This window comes from Heterocephalus glaber, unplaced genomic scaffold (assembly GCF_053883595.1).
Source record: "Heterocephalus glaber isolate CG9 unplaced genomic scaffold, H.glaber_assembly_v1.0 deba00001666, whole genome shotgun sequence".
Lineage (NCBI taxonomy): Eukaryota > Metazoa > Chordata > Mammalia > Rodentia > Bathyergidae > Heterocephalus > Heterocephalus glaber.
Window position 1 is genome coordinate 16,218,247 of NW_028258406.1, and position 23,585 is coordinate 16,241,831.

The window sequence follows — 23,585 nt, forward strand, 5'->3', positions numbered from 1 at the left end:
AGAATTTATATTTTTAATTTTTGAGAAAACTTCCAAACATTTCTATAGTGGTTGTACTAATTTACATTCCCACCAACAATGTAGAAGAGTTCCTTTTCCCCAAAATCCTCACCAGCATTTATCGTTATTGTTGTTACTGTTGTTGTTGTTGTTGTTGGTGGTGGTGGTGGTGGTGGTGGTGGTGTGTGCATGTTGTTGCTGCTGCTGCCACTGAAAGCCATTCTGCCTGGGGTAAAATGGAATCTCATAGTTTTGATTTGCCTTTCCTTAATGGCTAAAGAAGATGCACATTGTTTGCAAGTACTTAGTGCCTAATTGTATTTCTTTTTTGAGACGTATCTATTTAGCTCATTTACCTGCTTTTTGATTGAATCCTTTGTTTGGGGGAGGTAGGTGGTTTTCAGTTCTTTATATATTCCAGATATTAGTCCTCTATCAGAAGAGTAGCTGGCAAAAATTTCTTTCCCGTTCTGTAGTCTCCCTGCTTTGTTGACTATTTCCTTTGCTGTGCAGAAGCTTTTTAATTTGATGTAATTTCATTTGTTGATTCTTGATATTATTTCCTGTGCTATTAGAGTTCTGTTCAGGAAGTCCTTGCCTGTGCCTATGACTTCCAGTATTTCCCATATGTTGTCTTCCAACAGTTTCAAGGTTTCTGATTTTTTAACCATATATATCTAGGTCTTTGATCAATTTTGATCAGCTCTACCTCTCCTGAGTATATTCCCAAAAGAATTAGACATTATACTAATGGTACATCCATGCCTATGTTTATAGCAACACAGTTTATATTAGCTAAGTACTAGAAACAACCTAGATGCCCATCAATAGACAAATGGATAAAGAAAATGTGGTACATATACACAGTGGACTATTATTCAACCATAAAGAAGAATGAAATCATGTCATTTGCAGGAAAATGGATGGAACTTGAGACTATAGTGTTAAGTGAAATAAGTCAGGAACAGAAAGTTACATATATATGGGTTTTCTTATATGAGGAACTTCAAATATAAATAGAGTAAAATAAAGGAGAGATGATAGGAAATAAAAAGATTTTGTAGAGATAGGGTAGGTTAGAGGGGATGGGGGTGAGGAGGGTAGGGTGAGGGATCATGGGATTGAAAATGATGAAAATATAATACATAATTATACTAATTTCCCAAAATGAATGTAACTATTATGTATTACAAATATACATGAACAAAAAAAGACTAGTAAAAACTAAAAAGGGGAAGGTGACACAGCTCATTGTAAACACCAAGGTTTAAAAAAAAGACTAAGCCTATCTGGGTATCCCAGTCCACTATATCAATGACACCATGTTAATCTTGGACCAAATGAGCAAGAAGTGACCAATTATAGTGGAGGCCTTGGTGAGACATATGTGCTCTCAAGCTTAGAAATAAAAGATGAATACTACAGATTCAGGGAAATTTTAGGGGTCAAAGGATCTTGGATAGGCTACCACATCCTCTCAGAAAAAAAAAGGACAAATGATTAACTCTTATACTTCATGACAAGGACAGAGGAACAATTCTTGGTAGGACTCAGATTCTAGAAATACCTCCCTTAGGAATTTTGCTTCAGTTCACATATTGGGTGACATGAAAGACTACCATTTTTGTGAAAAGACCAGAAAAGAAAGATTCTGGCTATAGTTCAAGAATCGCTACCATTTGGACTATTGGCAGACTGGCTGGGATTAGAGCTATCTGTAGTATTAATATACCATCTCTTGTTTTTCCTTTACCCTTGGCTAGCACACGTTTTGAGCTAGGTGGGTGATGCAGACCCTCAATCTCAGGCAGAGTCTGAGCCCCAATCCCCATGTCTTCTCTGTCCATGGCTGTTATACATGTTTTTATATCTCAAAATTGGACAGAGGAGAATTACAGAATGCCTAGGCTTGTCACCTGGAAGCTGAACATGATCTCTTTCATGTTCATTGTGTGAGTGCCACATAGTGGCACCTGGTATCAAATTGATTATTTCTGTCTGTTTTAGTTACTTTTCTCATTGCTGAGACAAAAATACCAGACACCCAAAGTTAAAGGAGGAAAGGTTTATTTAACTCACAGTTTGTAGAGGTTTCAGTTCATAATTGGCTAGGCTTCAAGGCAGGATGGCATGGCAGACAGGCATCACAGAGGAGAAACAATTCATGGCAAGCAGAAGGTAGCAAAGCAAGCAAGGGATGACCACAGCTCTCTCTATCCCTTTTATCTTATCTAGGTTACTTAGGCCAGGTAGCACTCACACCCTTAATCTTAGTGCCCTTGATCCTAGCATTGCACCATGAATCAATTCGAGTGCCACACACTCTAGATCTAGCCACCTCTGAAAAAGTTCCATTTATGCCACATGAGGCTTTGGAGGGACATCTAACCACAAGCCATAACACTGTCCCTTCCAGTCTAGGTATAGGTTCACTTCCCCTGACTGCAAGACCTGTGACAGTATCACCATATGAGGGCTTTAGAGTGTTTGGTCCACTGATGTAAGACCCCACATATAACATTGCATCATATCAAGTGACCTACTTTACAACAAGAGTGCAGAAATTAGCATGTTGTCATGGGATCCCCTGGGGCTATCACATCCCATACCTCCTAGAAGCTGCTACCCTGATACAACAATTAGAACGGGTTGTCAGAAGTCAGTTGAGGTGCTAGCTTGGGAAGCATCTTGCATGCTACAATAGACACTTTACATCAATTATGAGTATAAGATGTCCTTGTCGGGTAGAGTACATGATTTCAGGGACTACATTGAAATGGCTCCATTTACCATCATTCTGAAAAATCCACTTGGGAAATTTGTACGTTCAATCTGCATATTTGGGCTCTGTAAGTTCAAAAATTCTGGTTCTCTAAGGAGGAATGTCTTCCCAAGGGGCAGAACAAGAGTTTCATTAAACTGAAAGCTGTTGCTTCTACTTAGTGATTTCACTTTTCTCATGTGCGCAGATCACCAGAAAGAAGGGAAGGTATGTTAGAAAGGGCAATTGACCTTGATCATCGGAAAGATATTGAGGGCTGCACTCACATAGTGAATGTAGCAGGGAAAATCGTGTTTGACACCCAGGTGACAAGCCTAGACATTCTGTAAAATTCCCTTGTCCAGTTTTGATGTAGGCATATAAGTACAACACCATGGTCCAAGAGGGCACAGGGATTTATTGGGGCTTAGATCCTTGAGGCTGAGGGTCTGTATTGATCATTTCGGTGAAGGCAAGTGTTAGCCAAGGGTGAGAGGAAAATAGAATGAGTGGTGGAGGAGAATTATAAGTATTGGATAAAGTGCCAAGATCAGCCATAGCTGTGGAAGTTCTAGTTGATTCCACTAATGTTCTTCTTGTGTGTTTCATCTGGGAAAGGAGACCAACTAGAATGCCAGGGCTGCTCTCAAAGCATATTTTATGAAGCAAGTTGATCTGAGTAGCACAGTGGGTGGACTATAGATGTCATAATCAGCCTAGAGCCCGATCCAGGAATGGACACTCCTTCCCTCAGCTTTAGTAAGGTTGGCAGCTGACATTTTCAGCTTAGTCCTTTTCTAAGACTTGCCATTAATGGAAGAGGGTGGTGTTTCTCAAGATTATGCCTTACCCCAGGGCTAGTCTACAGCCAGTGATTAGTAATAGCAGTTACAAAGGCATGGCTGCTTGCCCCAATTTGAAGCAATTCTTCAAGGCCAAGGCTTCCTATAGAAGAAGCTGAGGGCTTTTTTGTGACAGCATCACAGTTTAATTCCCTCTCTGCTCAATTCTCCTTCCTTCATTCCTCCATAGATGTTGATCCTGAGATCCTGTGCCAATAAGTTTCCTACATGAAAATCTCCACCTCAGAGTCTTCTTCTGGGGAAACTAACCTGAAACAGATACAAATGCTACTATATGATATAAAACTGAAAAGGACTATATAAATGGCATAAAAGTCTGCTACAGGAATACAGTCGAAAGTAATTTTTTGGCTGAGATAATCAGAGAAAGGAAACTGCCTTGAGAGGTAGGACTTGATAAAGGAAGGGGAGATGAAATGGCTTAAGTGCAACCACATAAGTGGACAGAGTTCAAGGAATGGCAAGTGATCCAGGTGGAGAGGAATATGGGGCTCATATAGAAATACACCAGCAGGCTGGGGATTTAGCTCAGTGGTTCCACCACCTGCCTTGAAAGTGCAAGGTCCTGAGTTTGATCCTTGGTACCAAAAAAAACCACCACCAACAAAAAAACCAAGAAACCCACCAGGAAATAAAGCCAGGATGAATGACAGGCTAGGGTCTGACCATCAAGGAGTTTAGATGCTGGGCTCAGGATTGCGGCCCTTATTTTCAACTTAGGCTTCATTCTGGGAGTTAAATGAAAAAAGTAGCAAACTCAAATCTCTCTTTTGATGTGAAGTATAAGGAAGTGGAGGTGAATATAATTATATCATAATTTTAGAATGAACTTCCTGACAAGTTGAGCTAACAATGAAATGCGATGACTTACAAGGCAAAAGAGCTTTCCATTATTCTAAGAGGAACTGAATTTCAGTTCCATGTAGAGGAAGTCCTATGCTGACTAGAAAATAAAATGTTTGGGTAATTTTCTTTCTTTTGCCATTATCTACAAGCAAGTTGTTCTTTCTTTGGGGAAAGTTATTAATTTGATCAACTACCTTTCCAAAGGGAATCTACTGACTTGGATGTTACTTTAAATGCTTTAGAGGCATTCTTATTTAATCCTCACAAAGAAGTATGGTAGGGGGATTGTTATCATTGAAAATCAGGAACAAAGGATGTTGAGTGAACAGTAATAAATAAGGAAAAAGCCTAATATATTAAAAGAGGAGAAAGCATCAAAATCAGTCAACAGAAGAAGAAAGGCAAAAAATATGTTATACAAATGTGCCTTTCTTTTTTTCTTTCTTTCTTTCTTTCTTTCTTTCTTTCTTTCTTTCTTTCTTTCTTTCTTTCTTTCTTTCTTTCTTTCTTTCTTTTGTTCTTTCTTTCTTTCTCTCTTTTTTCTGTTTTGGTACCAGAGATCGAACTCAGGACCTTCCACTTGTGAGGCAGGTGGCGGAACCACTGAGCTGAATCCATGGCCCTGTGCTTTTCTTAATGAGAAAAAAATATGGAATTATAAAAATTAGTTGGGAAATCCTGAGAAATAATGTTGCAAAGTTAAAAATATTTTTGATATGTTCAGGGCCAGGGATTTAGCTCAGTGGTTTCACCACCTGCTGTGCAAGCACAAGGACTGGAGTTCGATCCCTGGTACCAAAATATATATATATATTTTTTTGATATGTGCAAATGTAAACTTGGACTGGATCTTATTTGATTTTTGACTTAAGTGCCATCACAACAGCACTAGGTTGTGAGATGATAACTCACTCTATGTCAAATTTACAATTTCTGAAAATGAGTTTCATGACTTTGTCCCCCTTTACAGGGAGCAGGATAAGGCTACACAAAGTAGAGTGGAATCATGGGTATGTGTGGAAAAGATTAGAGGAAGGGGTTATTTTCCTATAAAGAAAAATAAATTTGTCCTGAAAAATGCCTCTGAACCTTTCTAGTAAAGAACTACAACCTGATACAGTAGACAAACTAAAAGTCTAATTTAGGACTATTTTTACTAACAGTTCACTGAGTTTGAGCCAATTACAGCAGCTAAGCTTTGGCCAATTACAGGCTGCCATCTGATCAGACCATGCCCAAATAAGGCAAAGATAGAGTTGTAACCAATCAGGCTGTTTCTGTACTTCACCCCCACCCATACTGGGGATTAAATTCAGGGCCTCAGTAGGCAAGTGCTCTACCACTAAGCTGCATCCCCAGCTCTGTGCTTCACTTCTGCTCTCTGTTCATAAAGGATTGGAGTTCTCTTAATTTCTGCTTCCAAAGACTGTTCATTTTGCAAATCATTCTTTGCTCAGTTAAACTCTGTTAAAACTGAATAATGCCTTGGTTGGCACTGATATTCTGATTTCTGAATTGAGGCTGCTTGCATTTTAACATGGCCCAAGGGCTATCAGTTACTTAGAACTGGGCTGAAAAGCCATGGAGTTTTCTAACTTTCCATGCAAGTACAAGAAAAGATAACCCCAATTACATAAAATTCATGGGACAATGAGAGATGAGAAAGAAAGATGTCTTTTGATCATGTCTCTGAAGTATTTATACAGTAACCACTTGAGAAAAAAATTCTTGCACTAAAAGTTAAACAAAAAGTATAAGCACAGAGAAATAACAGATCTGTTTATGAGAGAGAGAGAGCAAGAGAGAGAGAAGAAAAGAAAAAAGAAAGGAAAGCAAGGCTTAAAGAGAATGAACAAATTGTCCAACTGTGCATGGCTAATAAGTAACAGATCTGTGATCCAGCTATGTTCTTCAGATCCTGACTTTTTAATACCTACTCCTCTAACAATGTGATTATGTTCCACCTTACACTTAGAGAGCTTGCATTCCCTTCTGGGTGTGTACTTCTTTAATTGCACTTAATAAACCACACAAGAAAGAAAGAAAAACAGAGAGAATGTGATATGTTCATCAAGATCTGTCCCCACTGGGGGTTACAGGAGAAGGTTCATGCTCGCGGTAGTTCTGAAGGATTATGTTAAATGTAAAAAGCTGGCAAGATGCTTCTGAACAATGGAACATAGCTCAAGGCTGCTATTTTATTATTGCATTACAGTGTTTTAGGACCACTGGTGGTCTCTTTTCTGAGGTGAAAATAATATATCAATAGGAGCCAAGTGAAAGAGAATAAACTGGTCTCCAGGTGGCCAGAGAGTACATGGAATCAACAGAAAGAACACTTCTTGTGGCCTGTTAATAATTCAGACACCCTTTATCCTCTGAAACCATCTCCAGATCCTTTCCCTTCTCTTTTTAATTTTTCTCACTTTCTTTTTCTAAATAAATAGTCCCTGCTGACAGGCTGCACTTTGGTAATCATTGCATAATATGAATTAATGATTTTGTTTATAAGAGTCTTCCTATTTTTTTTTTTACCCTTTGTACTGTTTGGCTTTTAAAATCAAGTGCATATGGCAATATGGATATTTTTTTTTGGCTGCGTTTCTCTGCCATATGGTATTTATGCCTTTTAAAAATTTTATATTTTGATTGTCAATCCAGGGCATTTCACTGATGAGTTTTATCAAAATGCACCTATAAATCAGCCACTGAGAGACTGCCTGAATACAAACTCTTATTAGGAAAATGATCGTGACAAGAAAGCAATAACAAAGAACAGCTCCAGGAAAAAGCCAGACTGTTAGTTCTTTTTAAAAGGGTTTATATTCTCTCACTGAGAAATAATTTATCAAAGGTTGTCATTCTGAATGAAATTAGATTTCCCTTTTAGTTTCAGTAATAGGCCATTTACTCACAGAAAGATGAGTTTGTCATGTTATTCCTAGTGAAAGGACAAAAAACCAGAATTTAGACATGCATCTGTCTACAAAAGGCAGTTGCCTCCCTGACACACACACATGCACACCACACACACGGAGGCCTCCACTGTACACACAAAGTATTCAGTATTTTCTATGTGATAGTCTTTGCTTAATTATATTCTAATTCTTCTCTTCAAGCATAAGAATCAGATTTCAGAGTGCATGCTGAAGCAAAACTTACCTCTTCACTGTTTTCTTTTTGTCTATCTCCTTCGTTCGCATTATACGTAGTCCCACTAAACTGCTATACACTTACTTACTTAGAAGATATGGAAGCTCTCTCAGTGTGTCTTGCAAAACTGCTTATCCTACCCAGGAGTTCAGTTCACTATGGGATCAAAAGGGCAGCCTGACAATGAGAAGGTAGCACTGCCTATGGTCACAGCCACTTGGGAAACTGAGGCAGGAAGGTTGCTTGAGGCCAAGAGTTTGTGGCCAACCTGGGCAATATAGCGAGATCTTGGCTCAAACAAAACAAAACAAAACAACAACAACAAATTGTTAGGGCGCTGGTGTTGGCTGGCACTGAGGTCATATGTACACCTGCCAGTAGATGAGGACCTGGAAGGCAAGCATCTTCAGCCCTCACCTGTCCAGCTGGAAATCTTCCCAAGCAACTATCTTCTCAAATCCACTGTGACTAAATCTGATCTCCCTTCAAGCTGAGTCCTTTCCTAATTTCTACTAGAGGCAAGGTTACATATGCAGAGTTGAAAGGAGCAAAGTTGGGTTTGCATCCAAACTCTACACTTTTCGTTTGCTCTTATGATTTATTTTTATGAGGGTTCAGTTTTCTCCTCTTTAAAATGTCCAAAAATATTCCTAGCATGTGTTGAGTTCCTAGGGAGAGGGATCCCTGCAGACTCAGTTACTCAGGAATCTGAGGTGGGAGGATCCCTTGAGCCCAGGACTTCTGGGGCAGCCTGGGCAACTCAAAGATATCGAAAACAAGCAACCAAGCAAGGGAGCAAACAGTCAGTCCGACTCACTCCACCCACTTGCGACCAGGAGACCTAGCCAGAGATGAACCAGTGAGGACCCCTGGGCACGCCCACCAGCCTTCAGCTTGGTTGTGTGCACGGTCTGAGTGCACCCTGCTCAGTCCTGCTCGTTCTGCCCACTTGTGACCAGGAGACCGAACTGCTACTTGGATCCATGCTACAGAGGCACGGGGGGGCATAAAGGCCATTGTCCCGAGTTGCAGAAGTGAACAACAGAGAGAGGGCCTCTCTCAGGCTCCCTGATGAAAACTGAAGCCCACTGGAAAAGTGAAGAGAATCTCTGCAATAAAGGCACACCAGACCACCATACTTGGTAAGTTGGAGGGATCATCACCGCCCATTGGAACCTGGACTATCTTCAGGGGAAAGGCAGCTGGAACCTGCAGTAGAACTTGGCAGAGTTCAACCCTGCAGGAGGTCAGGGAACTCAGCTTGAGACCTGCAGCCAGAAATCTGCCTGAATCTCATGGGTCTGTGACTGGCTTGCTGAGACTAATTGACTTATAACTGCATAATGCTGCCCGCATTGTCTATTGTGATAGCAGAGACATACCCTGAAGGAAGCCCTTCATTTTTATCTTTTATTTGTTATTTTCAAGATTACCACTTTTCTTTGTTCTTATTTTTAATATTTTTCTTATTTGCTACTCTTTAAAATTTTTTATTTTTCTCTTTTTTCTTTCTTTCCTCTTTTCTTTCTCTCTCTCTCTGCCTCACTCCCTTGCTGTCCCACATTGTTCTTCATCTCCCTTTGTGTTCCTGTTCTGCCTCTAATTCATATTTCTTCTTTATCTTTCTTTTTTTCTTTTTCCTTCTCTTGCCTGTGCCCTCTGGCCTCACTGATAACCTTCCCCTATCCTTCTACTTACCTATTGCTCCCTCCCCAATACCTTCTAACTCCCCATCCTGAAGGGTAAAGTTGCTATATTGAAGAGTTTATTCACTATAAACATATATTGGGTTGGTCCTTGATTTTGATTTAATTCACACTGTTAAAGGTGATAGATTAATAACTACCACAAATTGTCATTTTCTAAGAGGTATTTGATGCTATTGTGTTGCTGATTGTATCACATGGGCTAAGGTGTTGTGACTGATGTAATCAGTTGTCCTTCCTGGTATAATGAAAATGAGATAGCCTCAGAGCCATTAGAGACTCAAAACCTAAAGACCAGCTCTATCTGGAAGACACCTCTGAGAAGCAACCATTACATAAGTGTTCTAAATACATCAACAAAGATACTTACAGTAAACAACTTCAAAGTATCAACCCAGGAACTAAACCAAGGACAGTACCAAAAACAAAAATGAGAAGACATTTAAGTAAGGCACAAACTCAGACTTCCACCCCACAAAAGATAAATTCTGAAGGAAACGAGGTGGATAAGTCTGATTCTCGACCACCTGGACACCTTGAACTGATAGCACAGGAAGTAACAAAATAGATGAATGAGGCTCTAAAAAAATTCAAAACAGAAATAATTTCCCAGATAACTACAAAGATGGTGAGCAGAGTGAAAGACATGATTAGAGGCTCCAGAACAGAAACATAAAAAAATAGATGAGCTCAGAAACATGCTGGAAGCCATGAATGCCCAGCATAAGAAAGAAATGGAAATCATGATCACCCAACATAAGACAGAAATGGAATCCATGAAACAGATTCCAACATATTCAGGAGATTAAAAACTCCATTGAGGTAGAGAAAGCTTCCAGGTAAGTGTGTCATGTCTCTGAGCCCAGAGGAGACCTCCAGATCAGCATGCCACAGCTCCCAGGCAGGATGAGGCTTTGGGTAGGCATGCTGCAACACCCAACATAGAGGAAGCTTCCTGGTAGGCGAGCCATGGCTCCAAGCCCAGGGAGGTGAGCTGCGCGGGTGCCAAGAAACACACCCACCCTGCCCCCTCTCCACAACTACCCCCCATGCCCTCAGTGTCAAAATGAGAAATCAGGTAAACAAGCCACAGAACCAGACTTCCAGATCACCTACAGCAACCTCAAAGGGAAATGAGATGGAACACACTGATACTCATTCACTTGGACTCCCTGAACTAGCAACGAAAGAAGATCTGGAAAAAATGAAATCAGAGATAATTTGTCACAAAACAGCAAAGATTGTGCCCATAGTGCAGGACATGATTAATAAATCTAGAGAGGATACAGATAAAAAAATAGAGAAGCTGAGGAACATGATGGAATGCAAACATATGAAAAAAATGAAATCCATAAAACAGATGTAAACAGATTTCCAGGAGATTAAAAACTCCATTGAAAGTCTATGCAGCAGAACGAGCCAATGTGAAGATAGAATTTCAGATATAGAAGATAAGATTGCAATTAGTGACCAGGAAAAGAAAAAATTCTTTAAAATTTTAAAGGACCACAAGAAATCAATCCAGCAGCTGCTAGATGATCCAAAGAAAAATAACATAAGACTGATTAGAGTCAATGAAGAAACAGGAGAGAGTGCAGAGGACATAAAAAAAACTGTTTACAGAAGTGATGGCAGAAAACTTCCCAAGCAGGGGAAAAGAATTTGACATACAGATAAGAGAGGCATATAGGACTCCAAGTAGCCTTGATCAAAACAAATCTACACATAGGCATATAATTGTTAAGATTCCAGAAACCCAAAAGAAGAATAAAATTCTACAAGTAGTTAGAGAAAAGAAACAAATCACAGGGGGCAGGGATTTAGCTCAGTGGTTCCAGTGCCTGCCTCACAAGCGCAAGGTCCTGAGTTTGATCCCCAGTACCAAAAAAAAAAAGGAGAAAGAAATGTTCTCCAATCAGCATAGTTTAAAAAAAATTACATACAAAGGAAAACCCATCAGAATCACAACAGACTTTTCAGTGCAAACCTTCAAGGCAAGAAGAGCTTGGAGTGGTGTGTTTCAAGCCCTAAAGGAAAACAACCTCCAACCCAGACTGATGTATCCTGCAAAACTATCTTTCAAAATTGATGGTGAAATGAGATACTTTCATGACAAAGAGCACCTTAGGAACTTCATGAATACCAAACCAGCACTCCAAAAAATTTTAGACAAAAATCTTAGGAAAAGACAACGAGGATCACAACCCCAGGAAGCCCAGCAGAATGAATCCACTGGGCATGACAAGAAATTAAAAGCAAAGGGGGAGGATCAAACAAAAAGAAAAAGTCATGACAATGATAACCCAATACATACCAGCTATAACCATCAATGTTAATGGTCTCAATTCACCAATCAAAAGAAATAGACTGGCAGAATGGGTCAAGAAGCAAGATCCAACAATATGTTGCATACAAGAAACACACTTAATTCAAAAAGAAACTTATAGACTGAAAATTAAAGGGTGGAAAACAATACTCTATGGGAAGGGAACCCCCAAAAAACCAGGAGTAGCTATCCTCTTTGCAGACCAAGTGGATTTCAAACCCACACTGATTAAGAGATACAAAGAAGGACACTAACTATATCCTTGTAAAGGGAACAATCCAAGGGGAAGAGATGATGATCATAAATATCTATGCACCAAACACTAGTGTGCCCAACTATATAAAAAAATATTAATGGACATGAAAAACCATATAAGCACTAATACAATAGTAGTGAGGGACCTCAATACCCCATTGTCACAAATAGATAGATCAACTAGACAAAAAACAAGCAATGAAATACTAGAACTCAATCAAACTATTGAAGATATGAACCTAACAGATATTTACAGTGTTTTACCCCACAAAATCAGAATACACATTCTTTTCAGCTACACATGGGTCATTCTCCAAAATAGACCACATACTTGTTCATAGAACATATTTAGGTAAGTGCAAAGGATTTGAAGTTATCCCCTGCATATTATCAGACCATAGTGCAATGAAATTGGAGATCCATAGCAAAAGAAACTGCAAAAACTTCATAAACACATGGAAATTGAACAACACACTTCTGAATAACCAATGGGTCACAGAGGAAATTAAAGAAGAAATCAGACAGTTCTTTCAATTAAATGACAATGACAATACAACATATTGGAATCTATGGGATACAATGAAAGTGGTCTTACGAGGGAAATTCATAGCAGTGAATAATCATATTAGGAAAACAGAGCGAGCCCAATTAAACAACCTGATGCTGAACCTCAAGCTTCTAGAAAAAGAAGAACGGGACAAACCCAATGCTCATACAAGGGAGGAAATTAAAAAGATCAGGGCAGAAATCAATCCAATGGAGACTAAGAAAACAATACAAAAAATCAGTGAAGCCAAGAGTTGGTTCTTTGAAAGAATCAACAAAATTGAAAAACCCTTAGCCAACCTTATTAGGAAAAGGAAAGAAAAGGCCCAAATCCATGCAATTAGGAATGATAAGGGTAAAATTACAACAGACCCAGCAGAAATCCAGAGAATCATCAATACCTATTTCCAGAACCTATACGCCAATAAGATGGACAACACAGAAGAAATGGACAGATTCCTAGATACATATGAATTACCAAAGTTGAATGAAGAACACCTAAAAATTCTGAACAACCCAATATCAACCAATGAAATTGAAAATGTAATTAAAAACTTATCACCTAAGAAAAGCCCGGGCCCTGATGGCTTCACTGCTGAATTCTACAAGACATTTAGAGGGGAACTGCTGCAGCTACTGTTTAAACTCTTCAATGAAATTGAAAGGGAAGCAATACTCCCAAATTCATTCCTGGAAGCAAGCATCACCTTGATCCCCAAAGCAGAGAAAGACCCAACTGAAAAAGAGAACTATAGGCCAATCTCACTAATGAACATAGATGCAAAAATCCTTAACAAGATACTGGCAAACAGAATGCAGAAGATCATCAAGAAGATCATACACCCTGACCAAGTGGGATTCATCCCAGGGATGCAGGGATGGTTCAACATATGCAAATCAATAAATGTAATACATTATCTTAACAGAGCCAAGGACAAAAACCATATGATCATCTCAATAGATGCAGAAAAAGCATTTGACAAAATCCAACACTCATTTATGATAAAAACCCTACAGAAAAATTGGAATAGATGGTCTCTACCTCAAACTGATAGAAGCCATCTATGAAAAACCAACAGCCAATATCATCATAAATGGTCACAAACTGAAATCCTTCACACTCAAATCAGGAACAAGACAAGGATGTCCACTATTACCACTCCTGTTCAATATAGTTTTGGAAACATTTGCCACAGCAATTAGACAAGAGAAAGAAATAAAAGGAATAAAGATAGGAAATGAAGAAGTCAAATTGTCATTATTTGCAGATGACATGATAGTCTACATAGAAGACCCCAAGAACTCCACCAAAAGTCTTCTAGACTTAATAACCAAATTCAGTAAAGTAGCTGGATACAAGGTCAGCACACAAAAATCAATAGCTTTCCTCTACACGAACAACAGATTCACTGAGAGAGAAATAGGGCAAATAATTCCTTTCACAATCACATCCAAAAAACTGAAATACCTAGGAATCAATCTAACAAAAGAAATCAAAGACCTCTTCTCTGAAAACTATAGCACTCTGAAAAGAGATTGAAGGGGATATCAGAAAATGGAAAGACATCCCTTGCTCCTGGGTAGGAAGGATCAACATAGTGAAAATGCCCATACTTCCAAAACTGCTATATAGATTCAGTGCAATCCCAATTGAAATCCCAGAAGCATACTTCATAGACCTTGAGAAAACAATCCAAAAATTCCTTTGGAATAAGAAGAGACCCAGAATAGCAAAAGCAATTCTAGGTAACAGAGACCTGGCAGAGGGTATTACAACCCCCAACTTGCAACTCTACTACAAAGCTACTGTGATAAAAACAGCATGGTACTGACAAAGAAATGGACCTGAAGACCAGTGGAACAGATTAGAAGATGCAGAGACAACTCCAGACACACTCAGCCACCTCATCTTTGACAAAGGAACCAAACACCCTCACTGGAGGAAAGATAGCCTCTTTAATAAATGGTGCTGGAAAAATTGGGTTTCAACTTGCCAAAGACTAAAACTAGACCTATATCTCTCACCATGCACTAATCTAAAATCAAAATGCATTAAAGATCTAAATATAAAAACAGAAACACTGAACTGGCTGGAATAGAGGTTAGGTAGAACTCTTCAAGACATTGGGGTAGGAAAAGACTTTATGAACAAAACCTCAGTTGCCCGTGAACTAGCACAAACAACAAGTGGGATCTCTTTTTACTAAAAAGCTTCTGCACAGCATGAGAAACCACCATCAGTGTGAAGAGACAACCCACAATGTGGGAAAAAATTTTCACCAGCAGTCCCTCAGAGAAAGGGCTACTATCTCGAACCTATAAAGCACTTAAAACAATCAGACCTCCCAAATTTAAAGACCCAATCCAAAAATGGGCATCTGAAATGAACAGATGTTTCTCACACAAAGAAGTAGAAATGGCAAATAAACATATGAGAAAATGTTCAATATCACTGGTCATTCAAGAGATGCAAATGAAAACAATGCTGAGATTCCATCTCACTCCAACAAGAATGGCTGCTGTCATGAAATCAACCAACTACAAATGCTGATGGGGCTGTGGGGTAAAGAGGAACACTGCTCCACTGCTGGTGGAAGTGTAGACTGATGCAACCATTGTGGAAATCAGTATGGAGATACCTCGAAGAAGTAGGACTGGAAGTCCCAATTGATCCAGCTATTCCCCTGCTGGGGATATTCCCCAAAGAATTAAAAGAATCATACCACAGTGATATATGTGCACCCATGTTCATAGCAGCACAATTTGTAATAGCTAAAACTTGGAAACAGCCCAAATGCCCATCAACTGGAAACTGGATCAAGAAAATGTGGTTTTTTTATAAAATGGAGTACTACTCAGCCATCAAAAATGATAAATTAGAGACATTTATTGCTAAATGGATGCACATTGAGGCAATACTCTTAAGTGAAATAAATAGGACACACATGTAAATACCAAATAGTTTCTCTAGTGTGAGAAACTGAAAGTGTAAATAAGGACTAAAAGTTATAATAGATAATGTGAAATAGGAAGAAAAGGGGCAAAGGGGAGGGGGAAGTGGGAGGGGTAGGGGAAAGGAAAGAAGGGAATGGAAATTAATATGAGAAAATGAAAAAATGGAAATAAAGTCTTTGTAAATAGGGAGGGATGGAGGGGTTGAAGGGAGGGCAGAGGAGGGGGAAAAAATAAGAACCAAGAGAGTATGTAAAGGTGCATATCTCCAATGGTGAATGTTATTATATTGTACACCTAAAATGTACCAATAAAATGATATACAAAAAAAACTCCATTGAAAGCATGCACAACAGATTAAGGGAATCTGAATATAGAATATAGAAGACAGGATTGCGGTTAAGGACCATGAAAACAGAGATTTCTTAAAAATAGTAAGGGACCACGAGAAATCAATCCAGCAGCTGCTAGATGATGTAAAACAGAATAACATAAGACTGATAGGAGTCCACAAAGAAACAGGAGAAAGTAAAATTGACATAAAAAAACCTGTTCACAGAAGTAATAGTAGAAAACTTCCCAGACAGAGGGGGCCAAATGGTCATACAGATGACTGAGGCATATAGAACTCCAACTAGCCATGATAGAAAAAAACTACACATAGACATATAATAGTCAAGATCCCAGAAACCCAACAGAAGAACAAAAGCCTACAGGCAGTTAGAGAAAAGAAACAAATCACCTACAAAGGAAAGCCCATCAGAAACATGGCAGACTTCTCAACACAAACCTTCAAATCAAGGAGAGCCTGGAGTGAAGTATTTCAAGGCCCAAAAGAAAATAACTTCCAATCTAGACTATTGTAGCAGAATTATCTTTCAAAATCGACAGGGAAATTAGATACTTTCATGACAAAAAACACCTGAGAAATTTCATGAACACCAAACCAGCAGTCCAAACAATTTTAAGCAATATCCTAGATAAAGACAATGAAGGTCACAACTCCATGAGGCCCAACAGAGGGAAGCCACCAGGCAAGGTAAGAAACAAAAGGGAAAGGGGGGGGGGATAAGAAATAAAAGAGCCAACAACAACAAAACATCATGACAAGGATGAGTCAATATCTATCAATTATAACTCTCAAGGTTAATGGCCTCAATTCACCAATCAAAAGAAACAGATTGACAGAATCGATTCAGAAGCAAAATCCAGCAATATGCTGTATACAAGAAACACACCTAACTCAAAATAAATTCATAGACTGAAAGTAAAAGTTCTCACTGTGACAGGAACCCAGAGAAACGCAGGGGTAGCAATCTTATTTGCAGACAAAGTAGATTTCAAACCAAAACTAATCAAGAGAGACAAAGATGGTCACTACATCCTTGTGAAGGGAACAATCCAAGAGGAAGAGATGACAATCTTAAATATATATGCACCAAATATGAATGCCCCCAACTATACAAAACAAATATTAATGGACATGAAAAATCAAATAACACTAATACAGTTGTAGTGGGGGACTTCAATAACCCACTATCACAAATAGACAGATCATCTAGACAAAAAATTAACAATGAAATTTTAGAACTGAACCAAGCTATTGAACAAATGGGCTTAATAGATATTTACAGAGTGTTCCACCCCACAAAATCAGAATACACATTCTTTTTGGCTGCACACGGGTCATTCTCCAAAATAGACCACATACTAGCTTATAGGACATATCTAAGTTAATGTAAAAGAATTGAAGTTATCCCCTGTATATTATCAGGCCACAGTGGAATAAAATTGGAGGTCAATAACATAAGAAACCGCAAAAACTCCCACAAACACCTGGAAATTGAATAATATCCTCCTGAACAACCAATGGGTCACAGAGGAAATTAAAGAAAAATTAGACAGTTTCTACAAGTAAATGACAATGCCAGAAAGCTCCTAGAAAAAGAAGAGCATAACAAACCCAAAGCTCATACAAGAGAGGAAATTATAAAGATCAGAGAAGAAATCAATGCAATGGAGACTAAGAGACCATTACAAAAAAATCAATGAATCAAACAGTTGGTTTTTCAAAAGAATAAATAAATTTGATAAACCTTTAGCCAACCTTATCAAACAAAAGGAAAGAAAAGGCTCAAATCCATGCAATTAAGAATAAAAAAGGTGAAGTCACAACAGAACCAGCAGAAATCTAGAGGATCATCAATACCTACTTTGAGAACCTGTACTCTAATAAAATGGAAAACACAGAAGAAATGAACAGATTCCTAGATACATACGAATTGCCAAAATTAAATGAAGAAGATATAGAAATTCTAAACACCCTAATTACAATGAGTCAAATTGAAAATATAATAAAAAATTTAGCAACAAAGAAAAGCTCAGGTCCTGATGGCTTCACTGTTGAATTCTACAAGACATTTAAAGAACTATTGCCATAACTCTTTAAACTCATCAAGGAAATTGAAAGGGAAGCAAGGCTTCCAAATTCATTCCTGGAAGCAAGTGTTACCAGGGAAAGACCCAACCCAAAAAGAGAACTACAGGCCAATCTCCCTAATGAACATAGATGCAAAAATCCTCAACAAGATACTGGCAAACAGAATACAGAGGGTCATCAAGAAGATCATATACCCTGACCAAGTCAGATTTATCCCAGGGATGCAAGGATGGTTCAACATTCGTAAATCAATAAATGTAATACAATATATTAACAGAGTCAAGGACAAAAACCATACAATCATCTCAATAGATGCAAAAAAAGGCATTTGACAAAATCTGACACCCATTGATGATAAAAATGCTACAGAAAATTGGAATAGAAGGTCTTTATCTCAACCTGATTAAGGCTATCTATGAAAAAACCATCAGCCAACATCATACTAAATGGTCAAAAACTGAAAACTTTCACGCTAAAATCAGGAACAAGACAAGGATGTTCACAGTCACCACTTCTGTTCAATATAGTAATATAGTTCTGGAAACATTAGTCACAGCAATTAGAAAAGAGAAAGAAATAAAAGTAATAAAGATAGGAAAGGAAGAAGTGAAACTGTCAGTATTTGCTGATGATGTGATACTTTACATAGAAGACCCAAAAAACTCAGCCAAAAGTCTTCTAGACTTAATTGACAGATTCAGTGGAGTAGCTGGATATAAGGTCAATACTCAAAAAACAATAGCCTTTTTATATACAAATAGCAGATTCACTGAGAGAGAAATTAGGGAAACAATTCCTTTTACAATAGCATCCAAAAAATGCATTATCTAGGAATCAACCTCACAAAGGAAGCAAAAGACCACTACACTGAAAACTACAGCACTCTGAAAAAGGAGATTGAGGAGGATATAAGAAAATGGAAAGATATCCCTTATTCCTGGGTAGGAAGAACTAATAGTGAAAATGGCCATACTTCCAAAACTACTGTATAGATTTAATGCAATGTCGATTGAAATTCCAACAATATACTTCACAGAACTAGAGAAAACAATCCAAAAATTCATTTGGAATCATAAGAGACCTAGAATAGAAAAAGCAATTCTAGGCAACAGAGACATGGCTGAGGGTATCACAATCCCCAATATGAAACTATACTACAAAGCTACTGTGATAAAAGAGCATGGTACTAGCAGAGAAACAGACCCAAGGATCAGTGGAATAGATTAGAAGATGCAGAAACAACTCCAGACATACTCAGCCACCTCATCTTTGACAAAGGAGCCAACCACCCTCATTGGAGGAAAGACAGCCTATTTAATAAATGGTGTTGAAAAAACTGGATTTCAACCTGCCAAAGATTAAAACTAGACCCATACCTATCACCATGCACTAAACTAAGATCAAAGTGGATTAAAGATCTAAATATTAAGACAGAAACACTAAACTTGCTGGAAGATAAGTAGAACTCTTGAAGACGTTGGCATAGGAAAAGACTTTACGAACAAAACCTCAGTAGCACGGGGACTAGCACAAAGAATCAACAACTGGGATTTTATCATATTAAAAAGCTTCCGCACTACAAGAGAAACCAACAGAGCTAAGAGACAACCTACAAGGTGGGAAAAAAATTTTAGGAGCTGTACCTCGAACAAAGGACTACTATCTAGAATATACAATGAATTGAAAAAAATCAGATCCCCCAAATTCGAAGACCCAATTCAAAAATCAGCATCCGAAATGAACAGACATTTCTCAGACAAAGAAGTAAAAGCAGCAAATAAATACATGAAAAAACGTTCAACATCACTGTTCACTGGGGAAATGCAAATGAAAACAATACTGAGATTCCACCTCACCCCAGAAAGAATGGCTGTTATCAAGAAGTCAACCAATAACAAATTGCTGGCGGAGGTGTGGGGAGAAAGGAACCCTTCTCCATTGCTGGTGGGCGTGCAGACTGGTGCAACTGCTGTGGAAATCAGTATGGAGATACCTCAAAGAACTAGGACTAGAGGTCCCATTTGACCCAGCCAGCTATTCCCCTGCTGGGTATCTTCCCCCCAAAATTAAAAGAATCATACCACAGCAATGTATGTGCACCTATGTTTATAGCAGCACAGTTTGTAATAACTAAAGCTTGGAAACAGCCCAAGTGCCCATCAACTGGAAACTGCATAAAGAAGATGTGGGGTTTTTTTTATAAAATGGAGTACTACTCAGCCATAAAGAATGAGAAACTAGAGACATTTATAGCTAAATGGATGCATATTGAGGCCAAACTCTTAAGTGAAATAAATAGGACACACATGTGTAAATACCGAATAGTTTCTCTAGTGTGAGAAACTGAAAGTGTAAATAAGGATTAAAATGATTAAAATGAATAATTGATAATTTGAAATATTAAAAGGTCCAAAGGCGTAGGGGTGGTGAGAGGGGAAGGGGAAAGGGAAGAAGGGAAAGGAAAAATTATGAGAAAAGCAAAATAATGGAAACAAAATCTATGTAAATAGGGAAGGGTGGAGGGGTTGAAAAGTGCACAGGTAATGGGGGAGAAAATAAGAACCAAGATACATCATGTACAGGTACAAGCACCCAATGATAAATGTAAATGTATTGTATACCTAAAATGTACCAATAAAAGAATTAAAAAAAAACTCTGTTGAATCAAGCTGGTAATTAGAAAATCAGCAAACATAACAATAAGCTTAGCTGCCCTATCAAAAAAAAAAAAAAAAAAAAGGAAGCAAACAAACCAAGTGGCTAGTGCCTGTAATCCCAGAATTCTGGGAGGCTGAGGCAGGAGGATTCCAAGTTTGAGGCCAGCCTAGACAATTTAGTGACTTAGCAAGACAGTCTCAAAATTAAAAAAAAAAAGGAGGGGTGGGGTGGGATGGGGTGGAGTTGCTGGGGTGAAGTCCCTGGGTTCAGTCCCGAGTACCATAAAAAAAAATAAAAGGACGAAGAAGAAGAGGAGGAGGAGGAGGAAGAAGATTCCTAATGTGTAGAATTACAGACATTTAAAAAGATAACACTGCTAAGCATCTAGCCCAGATCAAGGAGCAAACACAGGTGCTAAATAAGCACACGTTTCTGCTTTCCACCCTTTCTTGTCTCAGTCAGTGATGTACCACCACAGAAACCATGTTGGACATGGTGTTATCAGTTTCCTCCTTCAACCTCCTTACCTTAAAGACAATCATCAAATTATATAAATAAATAGTAGCAAAGACCTTAGAAGTTGCACTCATCTGATTTACTGATAATATAGAGACATAAGTCACCAATTATTCTCACAAGTTTTACACTCCTATTAATTCTGAAACAACCACTATTTCCCAGTGGAATTTGTGGCTTGATACTTGACAACCATATTGAACAAAATGAATCAACAAAATATTCAGTGATCAAACACAAACAAAGCTTTGGGCTCATAAGTTAAGCTCTGTCATCTGAACTCTTGTCCTATGGTTATTTGTTGTTAAAGGTTTTTGATAGAGTTTTCCCTGTCTCTGCTATGTACCTTTCACATATCCTTCCTCCCTTTGCCTTTCACTAACATGAGGGAGGCATCTGTCTCAGACATAATTAGGAAAGAAAAGGACTGCAGAAGCCAAACAAATAAAAAAATAAGACAATTCCAAAGGAATCAAAATCAATTTCTAAAAGGCTAAAAATAACTAGTTAATAAACTACATTCCCTGTACCCTGGAACTATTTGCTCCATGTATTATGTGCTCTAGGATAGTTCATTTTTGTCTTTGTAAGTAGTTTATGGCAGACTATCCTAATATGATCAATCTACTAAGCAAAATAAGAATTAGACATGTTCATTTCATATCTCATGCTGAATAACCATGCATGATCTGAATTTCCTATTTAATATCTTTACCCTCTTTTCCTGTATTTTACATACAAGAAGAAAATAAATTATCCATAGTTAAATGTTTATACATGATGACAAGAAGAATATAACTCATGTGATATGTTAGGATACAAATAACTACCTTTATTAAAAATTCCATTTCTTTCATGTACACATATACAATGAATGTATTTATCATCCAGTTTCTCCTAGTAATAAAACTGAGCCAGAAATGAATAAAAGACGTTATATCTAGTGATAATCTCTTGTACTGAAATCCACTTATTTGTCAGAGCAATGTGGCAAGGTTCTGGCTCTCACACTTTCACATTTTGCTCTGGGTCCAGTACACTGATTCAAATCAGTGTGAGGCAAACAAGAGAGAAACATCCCAGTGCAACTTGAGTTCAAGTGAGTTACCTCTGAAAGGCGAAGCCATGCTGCTCACAGAGAAGGATGGTGGCGACAAGGACGCCGAGGCTAAAATGCTTCATCCCAACAGAGGTTTGCTGTACACCAAAATTCTCTGAAGAGAAAGGCCTGGAGGATTGATTGCATAAGAGCCTTCTTTACATACTGGTTAAAATGTAACAGCGTGTTCCATCTCATTCCATCTCAATTGATTCAGCTTCCATGTCCACTCCGAAAAAGAGAACACACATTTGATGACTGAAGCTTCACAAAGAGAGTGTGGTGAGAATCGTTATTAGTTGAGGCTGTGCAGAGAACATTTAGTACCTCACAGACGAGAAGACCAAGAATAGATGTATAGTGAAGAAGGTCTTGTCTGGTTCTCTGAAGAAGCACGGCCAGGGGATATTGACTGATGGCTCATAGCCCATGTTGAGGGAGATCTTTACCACTCGCCGGTGTCTTTTTCAACATTTTGACTTGGATGAAGATATAAAAGGCGGGTTCCTCATATCTGGGGCTAATGCAAGGCTGAGAAGCAGAGGTTATGTGGAAGACTATAAAATCTCCACTAAAAATATTTTTCCTTGACCATATGGAAGGATAGACCCACTACATGAAGGAATACTGTGGTATGCAGGCTAGATCGACCAATAAAAACAGTAGGTAGCTCAAAATCACATTAATTTAGGGAAGATTACCGTAATAGCCATTATCTAAAAGCCCACCACTCCTCACTTTGAAAGAGACATTATAAAATGCTCTGTTAGTACAAGGCTGAATCTGAACTCTGTGAGGGGACAGGGTCAAGGTTTCTCTCCCCACAATTCCATTTGTAAAGACATTTGAATGTTCTTGAGGTCAGGATAAAGAAATTTGCAAAGTAAATCAGCTTGTCCACAATGAACAACTAAGAGGGAAAAGACTGAGATTTCAAACTCTCCTTCTGAGTTCAAAACTATTGAAACAAATTTAATGGATTGAGGTGACACCCACTGAACCTACATTTTGTATAAAAAAGAAGAGGAAATAAGAAAATACATGTGTATCTGTTCATTTGTGGAGAGTACGCACGTGCGCACACACACACACACAGGACAGAGGGAAATTGATGAGCTTGGTCATCTATAGGAATAGGGAAAAGATGAGAGAGTAAGAATCAGATAGAAGAAACAGGAGGGAGAGAGTTTTTGAATAAACTTTTTGAGTAGATCCATGTTTTCACTTACTCAAAACAATTACATTTTAAAAATGAATACAAACAAAAACAAATGAACCTATACTTCAAAAGAGCAACATGAACACACTGAAGCAGGGAACTAGCCCAAGTAACTTTTAGCTTTTTTAAAACACAAAAGATAACTAAACAGTCAAATGTTATGATATCCAGATAGATTTTATCCATTTTGTTCTATATATTTTGTGTTCTGTTTCCTCCAGAGAGCATAAAAATTAATACATTGT

The 23,585-nt window shown here is 38.3% G+C and overlaps 1 protein-coding gene across 2 annotated transcripts in view; it reads right to left on the reverse strand.

The window, feature by feature from the left end:
• Positions 1–22,334, reverse strand: part of Cpb2 (carboxypeptidase B2) — a 69,440-nt gene extending 47,106 nt beyond the window's left edge. For both annotated transcript variants that reach the window (XM_004844207.4, XM_004844206.4), the window contains exon 1: positions 22,131–22,334. In XM_004844207.4, the coding sequence (XP_004844264.1) occupies positions 22,131–22,204 (74 nt within the window). In that variant the 5' untranslated portion in view covers positions 22,205–22,334. The remainder of the gene's footprint in view (positions 1–22,130) is intronic.
• Between the last annotated feature and the right edge of the window lie 1,251 nt (positions 22,335–23,585).